General features: G+C 44.3%; 1 protein-coding gene across 37 annotated transcripts in view; it reads left to right on the forward strand.

Moving 5' to 3' along the window:
- Positions 1-21,605, forward strand: part of NRCAM (neuronal cell adhesion molecule) — a 235,903-nt gene that overhangs the window by 162,881 nt on the left and 51,417 nt on the right. For all 37 annotated transcript variants that reach the window (XM_038752542.1, XM_038752547.1, XM_038752548.1 and 34 more), the window contains 4 exons: positions 5,594-5,737; positions 5,981-6,092; positions 11,330-11,496; positions 11,580-11,727. In XM_038752542.1, the coding sequence (XP_038608470.1) occupies positions 5,594-5,737; positions 5,981-6,092; positions 11,330-11,496; positions 11,580-11,727 (571 nt within the window). The remainder of the gene's footprint in view (positions 1-5,593; positions 5,738-5,980; positions 6,093-11,329; positions 11,497-11,579; positions 11,728-21,605) is intronic.

Genomic DNA, 21,605 nt, shown 5'->3' on the forward strand with positions numbered 1-21,605 from the left:
CTAAGCCACACTGCTTCAATAAATAAATTACAGATAGGTACATAAGTGCCATGGGGCTGGGTGGAGGGGGATGAATGAAGACAGCAAGTCAGGGTGATACAGAAAGGAGAAGGAGGAGAGGGAAGGAGGGCTTAGGGAAGGTCTTTTGGAGAAGATTGCCTTCAATAAGGCTTTGAAGTGGAAAGAGAGTAATTGTCTGTCGGATTTGAGGAGGCAGGGTGTTTCAGACCAGAGGTAGGACATGGGCAACAGGTTGGCAGGGAGATTGGGACTCTGCGAGAAAGTTAACCCTGGAGGAGCGAAGTGTGTGGACTGGGTTCTAGCACCACTTACACTCTCCCAACATTGCCAGGAAGTATAGGTATGTATTTATAGCTCTCTTTTAATGATAACAACAATGAAATTCCAGCTGTACAGATGTGGCTGGAAAGAGCAATGCACAACTGACGAAGCATTCCATACACTCCGATCCACACCTGAACGTTAGATCCCCTCCATGCTTGTAGATTTCCACAGGTCTGCCATAAGATATGGGTGCTTTTTCTATTTTTCATGCCTTTAACTGGGATGATTTCCTGAAACGTTGGAGAGAAGGTGATGCCTTCTCATTCACACTCAAACCACAGGTTTCTACTTTTCCAAGAGCTTCCTTTTTTATGGTATCTGTTGAGCACTTACTGTGTACCAGGCACTGTACTAAGCTCTGAGGTAGATACGAACTAATCAGGTTGGACACAGTCCATGTCCCACAGGGGGTTCACAGTCTTAATCCCCATTTTACAGGTGAGGTAACTGAGGCACAGAGAAGTGACGTGACTTGCCCAAAGTCACACAGCAGACAAGTGGTGGAGCTAGGATTAGAACCCAGGTCTTTCTGACTCCCTGGACAGTGCTCTACCCATTCGGCCTCACTGCTTCTTCCTCCTCAAAAGGTAGCAAGTGTTTTGAGAAGCTGATTGTAGTGTTCTTGCCAGCGATGAGAGTGGTTCCATCTGGGATACCCATCAGTAGGGTCAAAGTTGCAGCTCCATATGTGGGATCACAGAGCCTCTGTAGCAATGTATAAAAGTGCCTCGTTTAATCAGCGGATCTCTTCAGCTTTGTCACATGTTCATTAGCTTGAACTACGTATAGGCCTCCAGTTAGTCGTAGTCATGTACGGCAAGGAGCTCTTCGATGCATTTCTTATTTTGCTACATGTAGGCTTTTAATCTGTAAGTCGTTTTCATCACATCAATCTTGATGCTGACTCTTTGTCATTTTTGTCTTGATAGCAAAGTCATTCCTTAAGATTCAGTTTTTTCGAATTGTTGGGCTTCAATGGCAGAGCGATAATCCTTAACAAAATCGCTTCTCAGCCAGTTCTGAGGTCTTCTCCAACTTCTGTTAGAGCCTGCGGCTCCAGTTTTTTCCCCTGAGAGGTGAAGTGATGTTATTTCTGTAGTATTGTACTCTCCCAAAGGCTTAGTGTAGTGTTCTGCATACAGAAGGCACTCAGTAAATACACTCGATTGATAGGTATAAAAATCTTTAAATTTCAGTGAAAATATTTTTTCTCTGTATGGAGCATCTTCTCCTTCATTTCCATGCCAGAAGCAAAGGAAGGATAAATTTTGATGTCAAATTTTTGGTAGTGTTCTTTTCTTTTGTTATTTGAAACAAACATTTTTGAAAATGTTTTTGACTGATTCTGGTATAGGCCTATGCAACTTAAAATTCCAGTTACTATTTGGATTATTACTCTCTTGTCATAATGATGTTTAAGACCACTATAATATATACTTTCTTTGGTGAATAATTTGCACTCTCCCAAATCCTAGCTATCTTTCAGCTGAAACATTCATTCTACCTTTTTGAGTCACAGGTGGTATTGTTATTCTGATTCTCTTAGGTATGATAGGATCTCCATAATAATGGACAGTGCTCAAAAATGCACTTCTAAACCTTTTTTGCTGTATGTAATGGGAAAAATATTTATTCTTCATTATCAGCATCAGCACTACTAAATCTAAGTGCTTAGTGTGTGAGAGTGTGTCCAACTCGGTTCAAACTGTCAGGACTACTGAAAACTCAAGGCCATGCCATTATGAAACCCTTATTCCACCAAAGACAGAAGTCCTTTTCAAGAAGGTGGTCCAGGATTTTGGTGATCTGACAGCTAAAGGAGCTAAAGGACTATAATGTCAGGAACCTGATGAAAGTGGGGGGAAGATACCCCCTTTCCCCAAACTCCCTCTACCTCTGAAACCCCCTCAACCTGCTCTCTCCCCAGATAAACCTCACACCTCACTCCCCTTGAAATTGTGGCTTTCGGTGGCGGGGGGGGGGGGAGGATAATATTAGTAACCCTATTAATTGATCACTGTACTAAGCACTGGAGAGAATACATAATTGGGAATTAGACACGGCCCTTGGCCCTACAGGGCGGTTCCAAACTAAGAGTTTAAGTGGAGAGAAGGGATTGGAGACTGACACATCACAAGTGATGAATAGTAAAACACAACCCAAATACAGAAAATAGACTCAAAGTTTCAGCAAGTTTGAAGGATCCTGTGAGAGCATGGGAGCAGCTTGTATCCCAGATCCAGAGCATGCTCAGAGTAGGAACCCTCAGTGGCAAGAAGGAAGGCAGTTGTTGCCACGATGCTTATCCTGAGGAGTCCGAGAGCACACGGAAGCAGGTTTTACCCCTAGTCAAGCAGGCACAGAGCATCCTGGGGGCGGGGCCCCTCCATGGCGGGAGGGAAGGCAGCAGTGCCAGCTGCTGGGCATGGAAAGGGCTAGTGTGGTGGCAACAGCAAAATCCACCACAGAACCTTCTTGCTGCCAAGGAGAGGCAAGCTACCTCCTGAAAAAGCTACCTTCTGCATTTTTCTGCAGTCTCAATATATCCACATTCCACTGTCACTACCCGTGAGCCCCTGCCACTGCCCTAGAGAAAGCAGTAGGGTGGAATGAGGAGATGGGGAAGCAGTTTTCCCTTCTCCACCACCAATCTTGGATATTTTTCTCCTGACACCCTCCAAATCATGCTACCCTCCTTTAAGCTCCCCTGCCAGGTCATTGGGAAGGGCAGAACACTCCTCTCCTCCTATATTGCCTCTAACACCCTCCTTGCAATACACAATGATAGCAAATAGAAGAGAAGCAGCATGGCTTAGTGGAAGGAGCCCGGTCTTGGGAGTCAGAGGCCATGGGTTCTAGGCCATGCTCCGCCACTTGTCTGCTGTGTGTCCTTGGGCAAGTCACTTAACTTCTTTTTGCGTCAGTTCCCTCATCTGTAAAATGGGAATTAAACTGGGAGCCCCATGTGGGACAATCTGATAACCTTGTATCTATTCCAGTGCTTAGAACAGTGCTTGGCACATAGTAAGCCCTTAACAAATACCATCATTATTATTAAATCGAAGGGGACATGAAGTTACCAGGGGGATGAGGGGTGAGTTCATTCAGTCTTATTTATTGAGTGCTTATTGTGTGCAGAGCGCTGTATTAAGTGCTTGGGAGAGTACAGTATAACAATAAACAGACACATCCCCTTCCCCCAAATGAGTTGAATCTGAGGTACAGGAGAGGAACCTAGACATCACCACAGAAAGGGCTAGGCTAGGAAAAACAGGATAGAACAGCCCTCGAGGCAAATTTAATCAAAGGAAGACCCTCTCCCAAGTCCTTAATACAGTGCTCTACATATAGTAAGTGGTCAATAAATACTATTGATTCAAATAATAATAATGATGACATTTGTTAAGCGCTTACTATGTGCCAAGCACTGTTCTAAGCACTGGGAGGGATACAAGGAAATCAGGTTGTCCCACATGGGGCTCACAATCTTCATCCCCATTTTACGGATGAGGTAACCGAGGCACAGAGAAGTAAAGTGACTTGCGCAAAGTCACACAGCTGACAAGTGGCGGAGGCAGGATTAGAACCCATGACCTCTGACTCCCAAGCCTGGGCTCTTTCCACTGAGCCACGCTGCAGCAGTGATTTCAGCCCTGTTGACATAGAACCCAAGCAAAGAGTCCAAGGTATATTAGATGAAGACAAAACTACATGCAGGGTAGCAAATAATGTATCAACTACACCTTCCCCCACCCCATAACTCTAACAAAAGAAGCTCGTCCTGTCAAGTAACCATTTGATTTTGAGTTCCTAGTAAGACAGGGACTGTGACTGATCTGATTATCTTGTGCTTACTTGAGTACTTAGTGCTTGGCACATTGTAAATTACTAAAAAGTACCTTAACTAGTAACATACATCGAGACATCTACATATGAACATCAAAGCTGGCTCAAACAATGCAGTCCTTGGACAAAGACAATCACAATTTTTGAAGCAATGTTCACCTCAGCATAGCTTAATTGTGTTGGAGCCTGGGAGAGGAAAGTATGCTCAAACTGCTGCTGCATGTGGAACTGAAAGATGTGCAGAAGAAACGTTCTAAGGCCGCAGTAAAGCAAACCTTTAGATGATAGAGCTGATGGGTAGAAACAACCCCTCTCCATTCCCCCCACCTTACCTCCGTCCCTTCCCCACAGCACCTCTATATATGTATATATGTTTGTACGTATTTATTACTCTATTTATTTTACTTGTACATATCTATTCTATTTATTTTATGTTGTTAATATGTTTTGTTTTGTTCTCTGTCTCCCCCTTCTAGACTGTGAGTCCACTGTTGGGTAGGGACCATCTCTATATGTTGCCAACTTGTACTTCCCAAGCACTTAGTACAGTGCTCTGCACACAGTAAGCGCTCAATAAATACGATTGATTGATTGATTGATTGATTGATACACCAGAGTGGCACACTAAAATCAAATAACAACTCATTTCATGCAGAACCTTTAAGAGTATCATGAGGCTAAACAAAATCAGTGCCAAGTCTGAAAACAAGTGTGGTATGGTCAGGGCTGTAGAATCCACAGTAACATTTTCAGCCTCACACACACACACACACACACATCCATAAATAAATTTTAACCATAAGTGGCATCATCTTCAAATAGATTAACCCGCGTACTTACTGTAGTTAATGAGAGTAGATCTAAAGACTAGACAAGTGAATAAATAACACATAATAATACAAGTGCTGCATATATAGCATGACTGCAAAATGCATGACGGGGAATAATGTCTCATGGAGGGGGTGTCTTTTTAGGATGGGAGGGCCGTGGTTTGGCGAAGCTGAGGCTGGAGGATATTTTGGCAGGGACAATAGCATGGACAATAGGCCAAAAGCAGGAGAGTTGAGGTTGAGGGACAGCTAGGAAGATAGTTTGGCTGGAAAAACAAGCATGAGGTAGCATGTAATGAGAGAAGGCAGGAAGGAAAAAACCAGCTGATGGAGAGCCTTGCTAAGAGTTTGGAGTGTTTGTTTTATATAAGAAGTAATGGAGACCTGCTTGGGATTTTTGAGAAGGGCAGTGATGCACTTTGATCAACATTTTGTAACACAGAAAAGGTCCTTTAAAAACGTGTAGTTTTTCATCCAGCCTCAGTTTTTGAACAATTAACCTTTGCCTTCTATTTACCACCAACCTTCGAGGAATTCCCAAGAATAATATATTTATTTTCCCTCCTCAATAGTGGCTCCTGATGATCCTAGCAGAAAAATAGATGGTGATACCATTCTCTTTTCTGATGTGCAAGAGCGATCCAGTGCCGTTTACCAGTGTAATGCCTCGAATGAATATGGATACTTGTTAGCAAATGCGTTTGTCAATGTATTGGGTGAGTTTCATTTGTAACATAACGGCAATTGAAATTGAGATCAGTGCTTTTGGCTTTTTTTCCTGCTGCTTTTTATAGGTTTTCTCCTGTCAGTTTTCTAGCCTTTCTGTTCCACTAGTTACGGTTCTAATTTGGGACTTTGGTAATGTACTCCACCAGTAACCCATTGTAGAATTAGGAAAACCCCCATGAACAGTAATTTCAAAGTTCCAGGACATCTTTTTGCCTCTTCCTTTTTTCTAGCTGAACCACCTAGGATCCTTACTGCCGCTAATATCCTTTATCAGGTGATCGCCAACCATCCAGCTCTCCTGAACTGTGCTTTCTTTGGGTCTCCCAAGCCTGACATAAAATGGTGAGTTTCCGCTCAACGACGGGGGAGGGCACGGGGGGCATGCTTCTGTTGAAATTGCAGAGCTATTCTGCACTCGTTCTCCCTTCCTACTACCTCACAATGTGCCACATTGGGTTACCAGGGCCCCAGGCAGGAGAGGGTGAATGGCTCAGAGCAAACCTTCTGCAGGACTGCAGAAACAACTCAAGTCCATACGCTGCCAGTAATGGGACATACCTTTCCCCTCTTAACATTTGGCATCAGCAATGCTTATCCCCCAAAGGGCAAGGGGCCAGAAGACGTCCTCACTACTGCATTTTTATGGACAAAGAGTGCAAATGGGCTAAAGGTTCTCTGTCAGTGACCCAGTCTTGGATTCAATCTATGACAGTAGCATCCAAGATACGCATCAGCTGACCCCTGATTTTTTTTTCCATACACATAGCGAGGAATGGAATATTAGTTTAAAACTGGGGTGGCTGCCACCCCAACATGCGTTGATATGATCTTACCATCAGCAGCAGCATCTTCAAACATCCAAGGTAGCTAGATCTCACTCTTTTCCCCACATCTCTCCCTCTCCCTTACCTCTCTGCTGTCCGCTTATATTCCCATGTTATAGTTTTCACCATTATCAGTATTCATGGAATGAGTTTTGTGACCTAGACACTCGGGAATGAACAATAAAGGCAGAAGGAGGAAGAGGAGAAGTAGTAGCAGTAGCTGAAGAGCTTATCATGTACAAAACACTGACTAAGAATAGATGTGAGAAGCAGTGTGGCTCGGTGGAAAGAGCATGGGCTTTGGAGTCAGAGGTCATGGGTTCAAATTCTGGCTCCGCCACTGGTCAGCTATGTGACTTTGGGCAGGTCACTTAACTTCTCTGGGCTTCAGTTACCTCATCTGTAAAATGGGGATTAAAACTGTGAGCCCCCCGTGGGAAAACGTGATCACCTTGTAACCTCCCCAGCACTTAGAATGGTGCTTTGCACATAGTAAGTGCTTAACAAATACCATTATTATTATGATTATGTGTGAGAATTAGGGTATCTTTTCCTCAAGGGGCTCACAATCTAAGAATAAGGGAGAAAAGGGACTGTTGATGGACACATTTGGAAGAAATGAAACAGAAAAAAATCCCACAAAATGAACACAGAAGACAAGGGCAGGTATAAACACAAAATAAAATAAAAGCTGCAAGGGATTGTGGCTTGAAGAGCAGAGGTTCTTAGCCACAGTGATGACCACTGCCATGGCCTCCCCAGCATTCTATGTTTTAAGATACCACTGCTTTCTGTCCTTCCCATCAGGATGGAGCAAAGCGATCGGGATAGAGGTCCCAGAGTGGCCTGGCAGAGGGATGGTGGGGGCAGCGGGGTTACTGGCTACCCAGGGGTTTGGAAGGCCAAGGCAAGGGTGTTGCTGTTGCTTCTATTTGTCCCCCAGAGATGAAGCCAGGAGGCCCCAGGATGATATGGTAGGGGACGGAACCAGGGGTTAATGGCTTAAGAGCAAAGCAGCTCAGTGAGCTGGTGGATTGAGAGAAAACCAGTCCTTGCCTTTGAGGAGCTTGCAATCTAATGGGGGAGCCAGACAGGCCCAATAAATGTGCAAACTGGTAACAAAAGGGAGAACATAGTTACAACTGGCAACAAAAGTAAGCCTGAAAAATGAATAAATGTGGGGGATAAACAAATCAATACATGCATGAGTCTTCAGAGTGGCAGATGGGTTAAGTCTCTTGCTCATGTCCTTCTGTCAATCTTGTACCACCGATCTTCAGTTCTGGATCACCTCCACTCCTTGAATAAGTTTTCTACACTCAGTGCCTCTACTTTTTCTTCTCAAACTACCTTTCTTACCCTCTACAATCTGCATTCTTCCCCCTTCACTGACACTGCTGCTTCTAAGGTCACCATCCCAGCTCTGCCACTTGTCTGCTGCATGACCTTGGATAAGTCACTTCATTTCTCTGTGCCTCAGTTACCTCATTGGTAAAAAGAAGATTAAGACTGTTAGCCCCACTTGGGACAACCTGATTACCTTGTATCTCCCCCAGTGCTTAGAACAGTGTTTGGCACATAGTAACCACTTAACAAATACCATTATTATTATTATTCTCTTAATGCTCCATAGCCTGTTATGTGCCTTCAACACTGGACCACTCACTTGTCCTGGAAGCACTATCTAACCTTAGTTTTACTGGTCAGTTTTCAGTTGGCTCTCTTCTTCTGCATCCCACCCCATACCTGCAGATGCTTCTCAAGGCTGAGTTTTTTTTCCTCCTCTCTTCTCATTTTCCATTCACTCCCTTGGGGAGCTCATCTAGCTTCCCCATAGCTTTAAAGACCACCTCTATGCAGATGTCACCCAAACCTCACATGCCAAAGCCATCATCATTTCTGCAGTCTCGCATTTCCTCCTGCCTCGAGGACATCTCCTAAATTGATATCCCATCAGCATCAGTAGCTCAATATATTTAAAACTGAACACCTCATCTTTCCTTCCAAATTCTCTCCACCACCCAACTTTCCTATTCACCACTATCTGAGACCCATAATCTTGGCATTATCCTTGACCCCTTCCTTTCTTTCATTCCTCATATTCAAGCTATAACCAAATCCAATCAGTTTTTGTCACATTTCCAGCATCACCCCAAGTTTTCTCCATCCACAGAGACCACACTGGTCTGGTCACTTAATATATTCCAACTCAACTACATGGACCTCATGTATGCTTCTCATACATGTCTTACATACCCTGTTACTTAAGCATATTCACTTTTTCTTCTTTCTCCTGTCTTTACATTATTTTAATGTCTGTCTCCCCAAAGAGATTTTAAGCTTCCTGAGACAAGAGACCATATCTGCTAACTCTATTTCACTCTTCCACATTGTGTACAGAGATTTTATCTATTAACTCTGTTGCACTGTACTCTCCCAAGCTCTCAATAAATGCTAAAGATGGATTGCTTGATTAATTAATAGGGTGATCATGGAGGTGGGGATTAGTTAGGGAATACCTCCTGGAGGACGTGTTATTTTAGGAGACTTTGAAGGTGGGGATGGAAGATGTTTAGCAGATCTGATGGGAAATGGAGTCCAGGGAGGCAGGGAAGGGCCTCTAATCCAAATTGAGGACTTTGGAAGAGTTCTAGGATAATTGTGGAGATCTAGTTCATTGGAATAATTCTGCCCACCCCATTGTCAACATTACCGAACCTATCCCTCTCTTTCCTTATTCACCCAACTCTTTCACCATTGTTCTTGCCTTCTACAAAGCCCACACATTAGAAAGTTCACAACTGGAGGGTTTCTAAAATAGGAAAACTTATTTTGCTTTCTTTTGTTCATTTTTGAACTACTACAGCATCAAGGAAATCCTGTTATTTTGGGGTAAGTAGAAAAATGGGATGAGGCACAGGGGAGAAAAGAGAGTGATAAGGATTGCAGTTGGAGAGCACCATTGCCTAAATCAAGAAGCAGTGTGGCTCAGTGGAAAGAGCGCAGGCTTTGGAGTCAGAGGTCATGGGTTCTAATCCTGGCTCCCCCACTTATCAGCTGTGTAACTGGGCAAGTCAGTTAACTTCTCTGTGCCTCAGTTACCTCATCTGGAAAATGGGGATTAAGACTGTGAGCCCCATGTGGGACAACCTGATTACTTTGTATCTCCCCCAGTGCTTAGAAAACTGCTTGGCACAACTTCTCTGTGCCTCAGTTACCTCATCTGTAAAATGGGGATGAAGCCTGTAAGCCCCCCCCGTGGGACAACCTGATCACCTTGTAACCCCCCCAGCGCTTAGAACAGTGCTTTGCACATAGTAAGTGCTTAATAAATGTCATTATTATTATTATTAGTAGTAGTAGTAGTAGTAGTAGTAAGCGCTTAATAAATACCAAAATTAAATTATTATTTTGATGCCCTACTTTGAGCTTAATGAGGCAGAAATGATTTTGCACAGCTTGCTAAAGTTGTTATAACAGATCTTATTAATTGAATAACTCATGTCCATGTGACATTTTTCTTTCCAAATTTGTTCAACCACCTTAAGTCTCAGTATATTTCACATTCCATTATGATAAAACCCATTACTAAACCAAGGTTTTCCCATTCTAGTCATCCGGTTCACAGTTGCCTGGGTTATGTTTTTGACCCCTGATTAATCCTGGTTCTGACAGGGGTGAAAATGTGCCTCGGATATGGTCCATGATTGATGATGATGTTGATGATGATGGTATTTGTTAAGTGCTTACTGTGTGTCAAGCACTGTTCTAAGTGCTGGGGTAGATACAAGCTAATCGGGCTGGATCCAGTCCCTGTCCCACATGGGATTCACAGTCTCAATCCCCATTTTACAGACGAGATAACTGGGGCATAGAGAAGTTATATGACTTGCCCAACATCCTACAGCAGACAAATGGCAGAGCCAGAATTAGAACCCAGGTCCTTATGGCTCCCAGGCCTGGGCTCTATCCACTAGGCCATGCTGCTTCCTGAGCATGGAGCATGCGGAAAAATGGAGCAAAGGGACAGACTGGATAGAGAGAAGCCAAACCTCTGCAGGATTTTTTTTCCTTTCTCCTCCTCCCTTTCTGTTACATTTTCTTTTACAGCCAGAATCCCACCCAGTGGACTCTCTTATTCTGTCCCTCTCTTGCCCTTTCTTTGGTTCCTTTTCATGCCCTCAAGCCCCAACCTTATAGCAGAAGAAGCATCCCAGGCCTGCAGGAGTAGAGAATAGAAAGTAAAGCAGTTGCAAAGGATTATCCCATTTCTATAGGGACAAAGCAGGAAGAGAACTGAGTCTGTTTTTGGTTTGAGGAGAGTGAAGTTTGACAAAATGTCATCAGCCCTGCAGGAATTCAGGGAGGGAATGGGGACTTAGTGGAGGGCCCAGGAACAGCTAGCTACTTCTGGTTCTGATCACCAGAAATAGTAGTAGCTTCTACTTCTACTGCTTCATTGAGAGTGAGGTATAAAGAAGTCCGGGAGGGAGGAAAACTACAGTTCAGGGGGCTTGATATAATTGAATGAGTTGGATGCTTCCAGGGGATTTCACTGTCAAGACAGTTCACAGTTTTTTGCTTCCAAAGTTTTCCCTAGGTTGTCCCCTCAATTAGGACATTTACAAGCAGAATAGTTTTTAATATTGATATGAATCTCAGTGTGCAAAACTTAGATTCAGAGAAAGCCAGTTGAGGCTCTTGCAAAGGAAGCTCTAGGCTTGGTGTATCATGGTTCCATTTTATGCCTTACAGGTTTAAAGGAGCAAAAGGAAGCATTCTCCAAGGCGAGGAATATGTTTTCCATGACAATGGAACATTGGAAATTCCCGTGGCCCGAAAGGATAGCATTGGAACTTACACATGTGTAGTGAGAAATAAATTAGGCATGGCAGAAAATGAGGTTCACCTAGAAGTCAAAGGTAAGTCACAAAATTTTAAATCATGACAGCACGAAAAGCACTTTTCAGCTTTGCACATGACTCATCGTGACTTCGAATTTCAGATCCAACAAGGATCATTAAGCCACCCGAATACCAAGTTGTGCAAAGAGCTGGCAGCGTTTCATTTGAGTGCAGAGTGAAACACGACCCTACGTTAATGCCCACCATTTCGTGGTTGAAAGATGATAATGAACTGCCGAATGATGAAAGGTAAGTAATGGGTGCTGGTCCCTTTCTAGCAGGAAAGATGGGGTTTGTTCCCTCCAAGTTTTCTCCCAAAGCATAATTCAAGCTCCCATCCCAAAACCTGGGATCCTGATGGTTGTTCAGAGACCTCAGGTGATCAGTCATCTGTAAGCCTGACCTGTGGCAGTTGTGTTGACTGTTCATTAGGGGACAAAACCTCAGCTCTCCAAAGAGTGTTAGAAAACCAGTACATTTCCCAGATTACTAGTGTCATTCATTCATTCAATCATATTTATTGAGTGCTTACTGTGTACAAAGCACTCTACTAAGCACTTGGGAGAGTACAGTTTAAAAGGCACATTCCTGATCCCAAAGAGCTCACAGTACAGAGGGGGAGATAAATAAATAACTTACAGCTAAATACAGATATATACATATATGCTGTGGGATTGGGAGGGAGCAAGTAAGAGAGTCACAGAAGGGACTGGGAGAAGAGGAGAGGAGGGCTTAGCCAGGGAAGACTTCTTGGAGGAGATGTGCCTTCAACAAGGCTTTGAAGTGGGGGAGAGCAATTATCTGTCTGATATGAGGAGGGAGGGTGTTCCAGGCCAGAGGCAGGATGTGGGCGAGAGGTCAGCGGCGAGATAGATCAGATCGAGATACAGTGAGAAGGTTAGCATTAGTGGAACGATGTATGCGGGCTGCATTGTAGTAGAAAAGTAGTGAGTTGAGGTAGGAGGGGCAAGGTGAATGCGAGCTTTAAAGTCAATGGAGAGGAGTTTTTGTTGGATGCAGAGGTGGGTGGCTAACTACTGGAGTTTCTTGAGGAGTGGAGAAGCATGGTCTGAATGTTTTTGAAGGAAAATGATTAGGGCAGCAGAATGGAATATGGACTGGAGTGGGGAGAGACAGGAGGCAGGGAGGTCAGCAAGGAGGCTGTTACAATAATCGAGGCGGGATAGGATAAGTGCTTGCATTAATATGGTAGCAGTTTGGAAGGAGAGGAAGAGGCGGATTTTGGTGATGTGAAGGTAGAACTGATGGGATTTAGTGATGGGTTGAATATGTGGGTGGAAGGAGAGAGAGAAATCAAGGATAATACCAAGTTTACAGGCTTGTGAGACAGGAAGGATGGTTGTGCCATCAGCAGTGATGGGAAGGTGAGTAGGGGGACAGGGTTTGGGTGGGAAGATGTGGAGACAACACAGTTCTCCAGTCCATCATCATTTATGGAGGTGTCTTTGGGTGCAGAGCCCTGTGCTAAATGTCTAGGAATAGAAACATATAATAAAAGTTAAAGGCAACTTTTGCCCTCATGGAAATGGGATGGAAATGGGATGGAATGAGTCTCCCGTAAGAATGACAGGTAACCTCGGTCCTGAGACTTCCAAACCAAGATCCTGAGCAAAGAAAGAGTGCTAATAGTTTGTGGAGCACCATCACACTCTCTCACCCCTGCTAGTCATGGTCACACAGGGGCATGGAGCGCAACGAGTGAGTAGGTGGGCAGAGGTGCCATACATTATCCTGGGCTACAGAGTAATAACGGACGTGGGGGAATAGACCCAAATTGCCAAACATACCAAAAAAAGTCATCCTTTGGGCTCCCCTACACGGCCACTGTCTCGAGGCCAACCAGGACCTTCATGGACTTGGGAAGCCTTGGTAAAATCAAACCACACCTCTGATCACCAAGCTTACCGTGGAAAGTTTTTTACTTAATTTTACCAATGTGCAAGAGAGTGACACATACACTCTCACTCACTCCACTCCACCAAGGGTCCAGTCTGCTGGTCAAGGGAGCCCATTCTGCCAATGCTTCTTCTTTCTGCTTCCAAGTGCTGTTGCCTTCTGCTCCTTTTGAGTGCTGCTCTCCTGCTGCTTCCTTCTTACTTCTCCTCTGCATGCTTCTGCTCTGGGAATTTCTCTCTGAGCTGCCTCAGTGTGTTTCCTGTGTGCCTCTCTGCATGCCCTTTGTGTGCCTCTTCGGGATTCAAACTGACCGCCTTTTATGTGCTTAGGTGTCACAGCTGTGGCTCTACCTGCAGTCACTGATTGGTCCAGGCCCATTACCAGGTAGAGCAGGGAGAGAAGGCCACGTCTCCCTCCATGCTCCACCCACACAGGCCAGCAATCACCTGTCTCAGGTAGAGCGCATCAATGCCTTAGCGAGTGTCCTCCTTCTTGTTGTTCACGGGATCACAAACAGTCACTAATAAGGCAGCTTGTTGTGGGCTCACCACAGCCACTGATTCATTCATTCATTCATTCATATTTACTGAACACTTACTGTGTGCAGAGCACTGTACTAAATGCTTGGAAAGTACAATTCGGCAACAGATAGAGACAATCCCTACCCAACAACAGGCTCACAGGCTAGAAGTGGGAGACAGACAACAAAACAAAACCAGTAGACAGGCATCCATATAGATAAATAGAATTATAGATATATGCACATCATTAATAAAATAAATGGAGCAATAAATATGTACAAATATACACAAGTGCTGTGGGGAGGGGAAAAGGGTAGAGCAGAGGGAGGGAGTAGGGGTGATGGGGAGGCGAGAAGGAGGAGGGCTCAGTCTGGGAAAGCCTCCTAGAGAAGGTGAGCTCTCAGTAAGGAGAAGCACCATGGCCTTGTGGAAAAAGCATGGAGTCAGAAGACCTCTGTTCTACCGGTTCTACCAGTTGTTTGCTGTGTGATTTTAGTAAGCACTTAACAAATACCATAAAAAAAATTGATGGTGAAATTATCCTAAGGTGGGGTGCATGGCCGTAAAGATCACAATAGAAGCGTAAGTCCTGATCAATATGTGTACATGCCTAGACTACCCTTCTCTATGCTGCCATGTCTGCCGCACTTCGAGCTATTTCACTTTCACCTCCTTGTCTCCCAACCTTTATGAAGTTTCAGCTTGAAAAGAACTGCACCTTTCTTGATCGCAAAATGTCATCCTGGTGTATCTGAGGTGGTTGATGCATAGTATTCAGCCGAGATACAGCATCAGCAGAGGTTTTGTTTCAGTTTCCTTAAAACTTTTTCTCTTTTGGTTAATTTCAGTTGTATCTCATTCCCCTCAAACATCCACCCGGCCCAGCAGTGGTTAGTAAGTATAGCTTTAATGCTAGGAGACTGACTTCATTCTAGGATTTCACGATTTGTAATCAGTCTTGCCATTCGCAGTTGCCATACATGGCACTAATAATTGAATTGCTAAAGAAAATCAGATCTCACGGTAATAGAATAGGTTGGCTTACACTGTGGCCTGGAAGACCTTTTGTTTGAGATGGAGACTAATGCCTTTTGATAGTTTTCCAAAGGACGTGCAGCATAGCGCAGTGGATAGAGAAGAACCATGGCTTAGTGGATACAGCATGGGCTTGGAAGTCAGAACATCCTCAGTTCTAATCCCGGCTCCACCACTCGTCTGCTGTATGACCTTGGACAAGTCACTTTACTTCTCTGTGCCTCAGCTACCTCATCTGTAAAGTGGGGATTGAGACTGTGAGCCCCATGTAGGACAGGGACTGTGTCCAACCCGATTTGCTTGTATCCTCCCCAGTGCTTAGTACAAGGCCTGGCACTTAGCAAGTGCTTAACAAATACTATTATTATTATTATTATTATTAATTATTATTGTTATTATTATGTGCTGGCTTTCTGAGTCAATTTATTACTTTGTTTAGCATTGCATCATCAGTAATTGTGCAACCTAGATGACAGAACTCCATGACAGCCTTTAGATCTGGGCTGCCATTGCAGATATTGGGCTATGTTTATGGCTTCTGTGGTGAAGGCTAGTAATAGCACTATTAATAGTAGATGTAAAGATGCGTATTGAGCACTTGGAAAATTACAAACAGATACAAGAAACATCTCTGTCCACAAGTAGTTTACACTGTAGTAATAATATCTATGTGCCAACCTTCATCTCTTTCAAGGTATTTTCCCTGTGATCAGCAGGAAAGGTCATAGGTATTTGTGGTTCAAGGCTAGGAACTTTTTTTGCCCATTGCCCTGATGGCAGGGCAGGCTGATCCTCTTCTGGTGATGTCTAGTTCCTTACAGGTTACCTTTCTTCCCTTCTAAAACTATCATATTTAATTCCACTTTCCTGAGTCAGATCCCTCTGGCTTTGCGAAGCTACCCCAAAGCAAATGCGTAGCCCTGATGGTTTCCTCTTCAGAAACCGTTATGGGGTGGGAGAAAAATGAAAAGCAGGAGCTTCCCGCACTGAATTTTGGCTCATTTCAGCTCTCCAGTTAACTTCTGGTTTGGCCTCTTGATGGCACTAAATTCCTTCTGCAATAACTGCTAAAGATTCATTTTTGTTCTAAGTGATGACTTCTTAGTTAGCATTCTGTCTGGCCGTATTTATCACCTCCAATATGTCTAATGCGATTGAAATTCTTACTGGGTAAGGACTAAACAAGATGCATTTTTATGTGCATCTGGGTTGAGAGGCTTCAGAATATGGCAATGCAGAACTTGGCACAGACTGCAGGGTCTGTGAAATCTACTCTGGAGAATTTTAAGCATAGTGTCAGCTCCATCTGACTGGAATAGTTTGAATAGAGCACTGTTTGAAGGCAAATGGATGGCTGAGGTGAACTCTGGGATTCTGTAGTTCTGATAGCAACATACTCTGGTTGTTTCAGGTTGTCATTTCCACATGGGTTACATTAGTTAAATTATTAAAGATTTTATTTTCAATCTGCTGAAGTGTTGCTAAATGTCAATGTGATTGAGCAGATCTGAATTATGGAGTGCTACCATTTTCTCTAGTTAGGTTCTTGAAGGCATGAATGAGATTAATGAAATGGATGCACAGTTAGGGACTCCCTAACTGGGGGTCCTTCAAGGTTCAGTTCTTCGTCCCCTTCTATTCTCCATCTTGAACCCATTCGCTTGGAGAACTCATTCACTCCCATTGCTTCAACTACCACCTTTATGTGGATGATACCCAAATCTACATTTCCAGTCTAGATCTCTATCCTTCTCTGCAGTCTCACATTTCCTCTCACCTTCAAGACATTTCTACTTGGATGTCCTACTGTCACCTCAAGCTTAATATATCCAAAACAGAACTCCTGATCTTTTCAACCATAACCTGTCCTCCCTCTGCCTTTCCCATCACTGTAGGTGGCACCACCATCCTTCCTGTCTCACAAGCCCATAACCTTGGCACTATCCTTGACTCTGTCTCTCATTCAACCGATATATTCAGTCCATCACTAAATCCTGTCAGTCCCACCTTCACAACATTGCTAAAATCCACCTTTTCCTCTCCATCCAAACTGCTACTATGTTAATATAATCACTCATCCTAACCCACCTGGATTACTGCATCAGCCTCCTTGCTGACCTCCCAGCCTCTTGCCACTCCCTACTCTAGCCCATACTTAACTCTGCTGCCCAGATCAGTTTTCTATGAAAAAATTCAGGACGCGTTTCCCCATTCCTCAGGAAACTCTAGTGGTTGCCCATCCACCTCTGCATCAAACTAAAACTCCTCACCATCGGCTTTAAAGCACTCTATTACCTTGCCCCCTCCTACCTCATCTCGCTACTTTCCTACTACAACATAGCTCACACACTTCACTACTCTAATGGTATTATTCTTACTACGTCTCGATCTCACCTATCTCACCACTGACCCCTCACATACATCCTGTCTCTGGCCTGGATCGCCCTCCCTTCTCAAATCTGACAATTACTTGCCCCCGTTTAAAAGCCTTATTGAAGGCACATCTCCTCCAGGAGGCCTTCTCTGACTAAGACCCCCTTTCCTCTTCTCCCACTCCCTTCTGCATCACCCTGACTTGCTCCCTCCGTTCTTCTCCCCTCCAAGCCCACAGCATTTATGTACATATCTGTATTTTTTTTTATGTTTTAATGTCTGTCTCCCCTGCTCTAGACTGTAAGCTCATTGTGGGCTGTGAATGTGTCTATTAATTGTTGTACTCTCCCAAGCACTTAGTACAGTGCTCTGCACACAGTAAGCTCTCGATAAATACAATCGATTGAATGAATGAGTGAATGACCCCCCTCACCAGGGAGAGATTGTGTTGCATAGCGGCTGGGATATATAGCCGGGCATACTTAGTAGCCCTTCTGAGGTAAGTGCAGGGCTTTTCTGGCAGCTCCCGGTGATTTTCACAAAGCCCACAGGTTGACTAAGAAAATTGAGAATGGATGAAGAAAAGTTTTGAGCAGTTTCCAGTTCTCCAGGTGTAGGCTGCAGGAGGAGCCAGGAACCAGGAGCCAGGAAGCCAGGAAGGGAGTGCAGATGCTTTGTTGCTCAGCTCAGCCACCCAGCCGGGGGGCTGCCACAGTAAGCCTTGTCTTGAAGAAGTGCTCAGCTGTCCATTCTTGAAGTGTGACCATCTGGGGCCATAGTACTTGACTTTTCCTAACCCCAAGGGAACCTGATGATTCCCTGAGCCTAGTGGGCTCCAGGGTGGTCCCAGAAGCTGGGCTTCAGGCTGCATTCCACTCCTAGACTCCCCCTTCCCCAGATCCCCAGAATGTCTTTAGCTCCCTAGCTCGAATCCATTCGGAGGTGCCTAGGGCAAACCACCATTTTTACTCCAAGGCAATGGAAAGTGCCAGAGGAATCCCCTGCCTTCCAAGTTCTTCCAGCTTTGCTGCTGTGTGGCAAGTCACTTCACTTCTCTGTGCCTCAGTTACCTCATCTGTAAAATGGGGAATAAGATTCTGAGTTCTGTGCGGGACAGGGATTGTGTCCAAGCTGATTTGCTTGGATCCACCCTAGTGCTTGGTACAGTGCCTGGCATATAGTAAGCACTTAACAAATACCATTATTATTATTATTCCAACAAGCCTAGAGGGATGGATTGTTTGCAGTACCCAGAGAGACACCAGGTCAGCTGATGTGCTCTGGACAGAATCGCTTCCAGCCAAATGTCAGATGCTTTTCTCCTAGCTCCCCTCTGGACCAAATGGTGGCCCAAGGCCAGCTGTTTTTGTTTATTTTTTTCATCAGGAACAGGGAAGGGAGGCATTGCTGTTGCACAGTTAAAGGAGTGAAGGGTAGGGTCGGTCCTGAAGTGTATATTTGGGGAAGATTATGAAACCAAGGGAAAAATGAAAAAGATCTGAGAAATGCAACAAGAAAACAGTCTCTTCCTATCCATGATGAAGTAGGGATTTCCAGTCACATTTTGGTTTGGACAGCTGTACTCCCCCCACCCCCTCACACACACACACACACACACACACACACACACACACACACACACACACACTGATTAAAGCTCTCCATCACTCTCAATCCCCAAGGAAAGCTCTAGATAATATAATATTCAATAATGAATCCCCTTGAAGACTTGAAAGGAAAATCATGTGGACTTGTCTTTTTAGGCTAGATAGATTCACTTATTCAAGGAAACCATAATGCAATTAAGTCTTTATTTTTTTAAAAAAGTAAACTATATGTGAAGTCTGTATTTCAGAACAAGAATGATGGATTGCCTCCTCTCAGAATCTACCCCACTATTTTATCAAAGCACTTGCTTCTTCCCTCTTTGACTACGATTTTCAAGCATTCATTATCCAGTGGTTTCTTCCCTACTTCTTTCAAAGATGCTCATGTAATCCATATCCTAAAAAAACCCTCTTTTGACCCATGGCTCCCTCAAGTTATCGCCCCCTCTCCCATCTTCCATTCTTCGCATATTCCTTGAGTGAGTTGTCTACACAGTCTGCCTCCATTTCCTCTCCTCCAATTCTTCCCCAGATCCCCTCCACTCTGGTTTCCACCTCCTTCACTCCAAGGAAACAGACCTCTCTAAAGTTACTAATGGCCTTCTTCTTGTCAAATCTGACAGTCTTTGAACTTTTATCCAACCTTGGCTTCACTGATGCTTTCCTCACCTGGTTCTCCTCTTAGCTCTCTGACTGCTCCTTCTCAGTTTTTTTTTTTTTTTTGCAGGCTCCTCCTCTGCCTCCCACCCCTTGACTCTGGGAGTCTCTCCATCTATTCCCACTCCCTTAGCGGAGAAGCAGCATGGCCTAGTGGTAAGAGCCCGGGCTTGGGAGTCACAGGTCATGGGTTCTAATCCTGGCTCCGCCACTTGTCTGCTCTGTGACCTTGGGCAAGTCACTTAACTTCTCTATGCCTCAGTTACCTCATCTGTAAAATGGGGATTAAGACTGTGATCCCCATGCCTGGCAACCTGATTACCTTGTAACTACCCCTAAGCTCTTAACAAATGCCATAATTATTATTATTATTAGGTAACACATTCACTCCCATGGCTTCAACTACCCTCTCTACATGGGTGGTTCCCAGGTTTACTTCTCCAGTCCTGACCTGTCAATATCCCATTGACACCTCAAATTAAACATGTACAAAACAAAACACCTCATCTTCCCACCCAATCCTCCTCCTTCCCATTTCTTTCCCATCACTTGAGACAACACCATTATCCTCCCTACCTCACAAGCCTGTAATCTTCACATTATTTTAGGCTCATCTTTCTCATTCAACCCACATATTCAATCTGTCACCAAATCCTGTTGGTTTTATCTTCATAAAATCAAAATCTATCCTCTCCTCTCCATCCAAACTGCTATTATGCTGATCCAAGCATTTACCCTATCACCCCTTGACTACTGCATCAGCCCCCTAGCTGACTTCCCTGCCTCCTGTCTCTCCCAACTTTGATCCATGCTTCACTCTGCTGCCAGATAATTTTTTTTGAAGTACCCCTCGGTCTGCATCTCCCCACTCCTCAAGAACTTGCAGTGGTTGGCCATTCATCTCTGCATCAAACAGAAACTCCTCAGCTCAGCCCTCTTACTTTATTTACATCACTGATTTCCTACCACATCCCAGCCAGCACACTTTGCTCCTGGCACCAGCTCGCTCGCTGTGCCTCCATCTCAACTATCCCTTTCCCATTTCATCCCTGTGGCCTGGAGCTCCCTCCCCCTTCATATACGACAAACCACCACTTTGCCCACTTTCGAAGCCTTATTAAACCTTCAGCTCCTCCAAGAGGTCTTCCCCAATTAAGCCCTCATTTCCCCTACTCCCTTTCCCTTCTGTAAGAATTATTATATTTGTTAAGCACTTGCTATGTCCCAGGTACTGTACTAAGCACTGGGACATATAGACATTAATCAGGTTGGTCACAGTCCCTGTCCCACATGGGTCTCACAGTCTCAATCCCCATTTCACATTTGAGGTAACTGAGGCACAGAGAAGCCCAGGGTCACAAAACAGATGAGTAGCAGAGCTGAGATTAGAACTCATGACCTTTTGACTCCCAGGCACATGCTCTAACCACTAAGCCATGCTGCTTCTGTAGCATCTATACACATGGATCTGTACCCTTTTAGCACTTGATATGCATTCCACTCTCAGCACCACAGCACTTATGTTCATATCCAGAATTTATGTCTGTCTCATCATTATCATTGTCAGTGGTACTTATTGTGCTCTTGGTAGACATGTTCTCTGTCCTCAGTGAGCGTACAGTCTAGAGGGGGAGAAAGACATTAATATAAGTAACTTATAATACATAATTTATAGATATGAACATAAGTGCCATGGGGCTGTTGGTGGGGCAAATGTCCAATTCCCAAAGGTCATAGATCCAAGTGCATAGATGATGCTGAAGGCAGAGGAAGCCGGGGAAAAGCATTTAATTGGGAAAAACCTCTTGGATAGAATAATAATAATAATGATGGCATTTATTAAGCGCTTACTATGTGCAAAGCACTGTTCTAAGCGCTGGGGAGGTTACAAGATGATCAGGTTGTCCCACAGGGGGTGCTCACAGTCTTCATCCCCATTTTACAGATGAGGGAACTGAGGCCCAGAGAAGTTAAGTGACTTGTCCAAAGTCACACCGCTGACAGTTGGCAGAGCCAG

The sequence above is a fragment of the Tachyglossus aculeatus genome, chromosome 10, assembly GCF_015852505.1.
Source record: "Tachyglossus aculeatus isolate mTacAcu1 chromosome 10, mTacAcu1.pri, whole genome shotgun sequence".
NCBI lineage: Eukaryota > Metazoa > Chordata > Mammalia > Monotremata > Tachyglossidae > Tachyglossus > Tachyglossus aculeatus.